The sequence below is a fragment of the Cryptotermes secundus genome, unplaced genomic scaffold, assembly GCF_002891405.2.
Source record: "Cryptotermes secundus unplaced genomic scaffold, Csec_1.0 scaffold2648, whole genome shotgun sequence".
NCBI lineage: Eukaryota > Metazoa > Arthropoda > Insecta > Blattodea > Kalotermitidae > Cryptotermes > Cryptotermes secundus.
The window spans coordinates 459027-465026 of NW_019736444.1; the positions used below are offsets into that span (position 1 = coordinate 459027).

General features: G+C 38.9%; 1 protein-coding gene across 2 annotated transcripts in view; it reads right to left on the reverse strand.

Annotated features, from left to right (window-relative positions):
- Positions 1 to 5782, reverse strand: part of LOC111870000 (mucin-12) — a 342323-nt gene extending 336541 nt beyond the window's left edge. For both annotated transcript variants that reach the window (XM_023861920.2, XM_023861921.2), the window contains exons 1-2: positions 5136 to 5782; positions 3258 to 4754 (exon numbers count right to left, since the gene is read on the reverse strand). In XM_023861920.2, coding sequence (XP_023717688.1) covers positions 3258 to 4669 — 1412 coding nt within the window. In that variant the 5' untranslated portion in view covers positions 4670 to 4754; positions 5136 to 5782. The remainder of the gene's footprint in view (positions 1 to 3257; positions 4755 to 5135) is intronic.
- Between the last annotated feature and the right edge of the window lie 218 nt (positions 5783 to 6000).

The window sequence follows — 6000 nt, forward strand, 5'->3', positions numbered from 1 at the left end:
ATATAAAATTTTCAGACATGTTAATAACAACTCACAATATATCACAAGTGAAATTATATTAAATAAATCCATATTTTATGTACCCAATGTACTATGCCTATTTTCCTAAGAAATTACTATAATTAAGAGATTAACTTTTCAAAGAATTGTAAGCGCACAAAATTTCAAAATGTTAACAATCAGTGGTGCCAGTGATTTCCCTGTCACATGTTCCTAAAGGTGCCATACCGTGTTCATGAAAAGGCAACAAAAATGAAATTTGCTAGCATACAGCCCGTAACAAGTCACAGGAAAACTGATCCATTAATCAATACAAATCCTGATGTAAGACCTGAAGCTCTCACGGCGGCTAAAGTTGCTAAAATCTTCTTCATAGCTGTTGTCAGTTGGTTAAAAATCACAGATATTTCAGGGTTCACCCCTGTCCATCGCAAACTTCACTGACATAGCTGATAGCCCAAGAAGACTTTACTAACAAATCCTGAGTTTCACGCTGAATCATGTGACCAACCGACACACATCTCATTTACAAATCCCAAAGAAAGAAACTTTCTTCCTTCAGAATTTGACACAATACAGCAATTATGTATGTACGAATGTACATATGTACATACGTATGTATGTATGTAGGGTGAACACCCCCTTTAACTTTCACTGGCTGGATTTATATCTCACTACTACAGTGCCAAACAACACATTTAAACTTGGCGGCAATGGAAAGTTTATTGTAAACAATATGATGCTATGCCTCCTGTGGTCTGCTGAACCAGCATGTGTTGGCTTAGTCATGCGATGCACAGATAATAAAAATTAATGTTGAAATCCACTGGAAGTTTCACTGTCTCAATCAGGCACAGTGTACATCCAACCTGATGAATCAATTTCCTTTCATAATATAAACATCATATGTCCATACTGTTGTGGACGTAAGACTACTGTTGAATCTCTTCAGCTCTGAAAGGCTCTTAGCAACAAATAACACAGTTAACTTACCTGTACAGTTCCTTTTTACAGACCACAATTATAGTCACAAAGAATTCAATACAGAACCAAAAGGGTACAATTATACAGCCATAAAGAAATAATGTGATTCAAACCAATGATTTTTGTTACTCACAAACAGTAATGAACTAAAAACTGCAAAATACTGTAACAATGGCGATGTCCAAACATTCACGTGATAAGATAGGCTGCATTTATAAGAAGCCAAACAGATTTTCTGTTGTTATAAAAGTGAACAAACTTTCCATTATAGAGATGAAACATTATCTACAATTACAGAACATTACTAAACTACACATTTCTGACTATCATTTCATTTTATAACTTCTGACCCCCGAGGCTCATGTTTTGAAAATACTGTAACATCTCAACATGCTGACCCACACAGGGATCACCTTAAACAGAAAACACTTATGCTGTGGTAGGGAAGTAACATATTCAAAATCAAACAACCACTCAACTGATGACACTGAAGTTTTGTTCTTCCTCCAAAACTATTATAGCATCAAATGGTTAGCACAACTGGTGAATAATAAACTGAAGGGGATTCGGAAATAAGTGGTCATGGAATAATCAAGGCAATGGTCTAGCATCTGCCAGAGAGAGCTGAGAAAAACCATGAAACGCCTCAGTTGGGATAGCAAGTGTCCCAGTGAAGATTCAAACTGGGCACCTCCTAAATACAGCATCTGCCAGAAAGAGCTGAGAAAAACCATGAAACGCCTCAGTCGGGATAGCAAGTGTCCCAGCAAAGATTCAAACTGGGCACCTCCTAAATACAAGTCTAAAGCATTAACCTACATCAACCTACTTTGTTAACAAAGATCTTAAAAGCCAATACTTTGCACATCTGTGACTAACCGATATGGTAAGGATTCATTTTCCCAAAGCAGTAAATATCTTCACTACCCTTCCTGGTTCACTGAGTAGCAAGTAAGAAAATGTCATTCAAAATTATTTAAAAAAATGTTGAAAACATAATTAATTTGAGTTTTCACGAATCTTAACTTAGCGTTTCACCTACAATTTTCTTTAACTGCAATGAAACTCCTACTAACAGCATAGAAAAACTCTGTGTTGTCAATATTTGCAAAACTGTCAACACTGTAATGCTCAAGGCAGATTCACATGCCTTTACTTTATTCTGTATGATAACAGAATACCTTTTCAAATTACCTAGTTACTTTCTTAAAAAAGAACTGCACATGTTTCTTTTTCAGAACAGTTTAGCTGACCCGTGTACCTAAATTAGGTATTCTCCTTCCGTAAAAAACCACTTAACTGAAAAATTCTTCATATCTAAAATAATTTATGATAATTAAATATTCTGTATACTCATGAATGATTAATTTTTTGACAGCTACGAAATTCATGACAAATACTCGTATGGAGTTGACAACCATCTACCCAATATTTCCAGGGTATGATGAACACGTTTAATTAAAAATGTGTGGCCCTCAAGCCATAGATAAAATACTGCTTTTGGTGGGAGATACCCATAATAAGAAAGTCTGGGGTTCTGAAGTACCTAAATCCTCCACAGAAAGGTCCTTTACCACTATGCCACAGTTGATCATAATAGGTGCAACAGAGTAGAAATGTATAGAGAACAAACACACTTCTTCATATATTAAATAAAGCAATAGAATGATTTATATGGTAAAGTCTGCCATTAGCAATTAACTAACCAATCAATTCTTCCAAAGTGCTGGTAGAGAAATTGAATTAAACACGTGACACAGACATGACCATGAAGCATAATTTCACATACATGCACACATGCTAAATTCACCAAAAACTAATAAGATGCTTCATTGTTACCACACACCGAAATACTAGTGACAGAAGTGGAAGACGCTACACAAGACCAAGAACAAAAAAAGTAAAGTTGTTCCTGTGCTTAACTAATTAAGTACTATGCCATGAAGGCGTATGAGGGAGTCGATGTATAGATCCACATTTTCTTGACCTTAGCACTAGTTGGAGACGAGTGGTCACCTTCACACTCTGGGTGCTTTAAGCTCTGAGGAAAGAGCCCCTGGGGCCCACTGGATAGGAGGCTTGGTGGGACCCAGAGTTGGTCTGCTTGATGTGGAAAACAGAAAATTCTTGACCCTACCGGGACTTGAACGCCACCAAGGATAAAACCTAAATGTATTAGGGCTGCACAGGAAGTACATGCGCATTATTCTACGATATTATATGCTATGCTACGCACATGCCAACTTTCATTTACATCAATTTTAGAGACTGACCTGATATAGACAACAGCCCCATTAATATGTAGTCTCTTCCAACCAAATGGCACAGTTATAGTTGGTACCACTGGTTGCACAGGAACAGATGGAGCCGATGGCTGAATCAAATTATTGTTCAGCGCTGCAGTACTTGGAGGAACTGCCATAGCTAACACGATATTGCCTAGCTGCTGTTGCGAGAGTGAAATGGCACCACTGGGGGTTCGCACTATTCCCGCAGCCTGAGGGCCAGACTGCTGTACATTCATACTGCTATTTAGCATCACCATACCCGTGGCATTACTAAGACCAGGAGGGACGACAGTTGGACTCTGATGAACTAAACTACTGCTCCCGCTCGTGACTAAATGAGAGTTATTCACTGGAGTCACATGGTGACTTGCCGCAGCTGCTGACGGTGGAATGAGCAAAGTCAGAGAGTTTGTAACAGCATCTGGTTGACTGTCTGCTGAACTTAAACTGCTACAACTCGATTCAGCTGTTTCTGAACGGACCGAATCACATCTTGGGAAGACAACAGTTCCACTCGTAGGTGTCGACGAACCAGCAGTACCATCACCCCCCATCACAGCCACTATGTTAGCAGCATCTCCACCTTGAGTGGTCGTAATAAAATTAGTTGCCGCAAGAGCCTGAGAGGCTGAGGAACTATTTCCACCACTTTCGTTGTGTGCATTATTCTTTTGGTCAGGCCCACTGAAGAATGTCTGGGCGCACGTAACAGTAACACGCTGTTGTTGTTGATGCTGTTGATGTTGCTGCTGCATAAGAGATTGGGCCTGCGGAGGCACAACGGAATATCCATTGCAGAGTTGCTCGTTAGAACTCCCGATTACAGCTGAAGGTAGCTCAATGCTGCTTGGACAAACAGCCTGCTGTTGTCCAATGTTTGGATGACCTCCTACATTCAAAAGGCCCTTCACAGACGTTCCACTCCCGAAACCTTGGTTCAAAATTGCACCACTATGACCAACATTATTATTGCTATAAGCAATATTATTTATGACATTTGAACCATGACTATGATGGAAGCCATTAGTTTGCACAAGCCCACCTGGGGTGTTTGTCGATGCATAGAAACTTGCCTGCTGAGGTAAGGAAACATTACCAATGAGGCCATTGCTTGCAGGAAAGTCCTGAGTTTTGATTAAAGGAGGTTTAAGATTTTTTATGGGTGCCCCTAAGGGGGCCACTGATTGAATCGAAGGGGTTGATGTAGCTCCTGTTCCACCATTCTGTTGGGATTGTTGCTGTGGATATGAAGCAGTAACATTCTGCTGGTTAACTGCTGTAGCATATGCCTGGGCAGCAAAATTATCATTTGACACATACACTACAACATTCTGCACATTTGGTTGTTGTTGGTGGTGCTGAATGTGATTTTGAGGAGGCTCAGGCTTGCCAGCCATCGTCTAATGGTATTGCCAACACAACAGCCACCACCATCACTGACACACCACATGTACATAGGCACGCCACTACTTCTGGTAAACTCTGAAAATAACAGAAAACACATATTAGTAACATCATAACCTACAAATTTTTCATATGGTAAATCCATAATCACTAAACTGTTTAAAAATAAAATTTTATACAGCTTTTATTGACTTCCTGAAATTAGCACAACTTTCACTAGCACTTATATTTAAGTATACCTTGTACTCCTTCAAATAACATACATAATTTCGCTAAAATACTGAATAACTGTCAATAAATACCATTAATATAAACAAACACTTGGAAGATATAGTCTCATTCTGGTTTACTCTCAAGTAGGTGCCAGTCCTGAAAGAATCAAGCTTGCTACTTTTGCGTAACATAAATCACGTAATGAGTACACTTCATGTTACTTGTCACAAATACGTAGATTTATACCTGCATGACGTATTTGATGCATATGATTGTATTTCCGGGAAGATTTTCCTTCCTGACATTACACTTATACCAATATGCGCAAGTACAAGGGCCTGCCCAGGTATTCCACTGTTGTTTTGATATCAATGTCATCAACACTGCATCCCGTAAACTGCTCAACACCTGCGCTAATTCACTTCTGTTTTCAACCGTTTCCTTTAAAGTGTTACACTAAGAAAACAAACACTTTGTTTACTGACACCTTAAAATTACATATTTGTTCTGAATTCACACAAGAGGCATAATTAACTACAATACGGCAGAATCCCTGCTTTCCCTCCACAATATTTTCGCATATGTGATATCGGAAAAATATGGTTCCCTTCCTTCACTCCCAGAATTCCTTGCGGTATCTCGACAGCTTTTAAGGTTCCATGATGCACTTCAATAAAACAACTGAAAAGTATTAAAGCGTAATCAAGGCAGCGTTCATGAATTAACAAATTATTACAAACTTTTATTTTTATACATAAGTTCTAACTGGGTGAAGTTATATTATCTGTCTTGCTACAACAAAGGGAGTAGAATGTTAACAGTTCTAAATATGCAATTTGCTTGGTTAGTGAGAAACACGGTAATCGATTTGATGTCTGGATTTGAACACAATGGAAAGCAACTGTATCCTTTTTAGTGACTTTTTGAAGATGGTTAGCTAATCCAACACGAGAGTGAAGCACAAGCGAGTACGGGCATCAACAGTTACAAAGAGGATGAAATATTGGAGAGGACATTTGTGAACATCCCCGTAAACTCTTTGTTAATGGTGGTCAACATGGCCGCAGTGACGTCACGTGGCATTACTTCTGCCATCTCTACGCACATATAC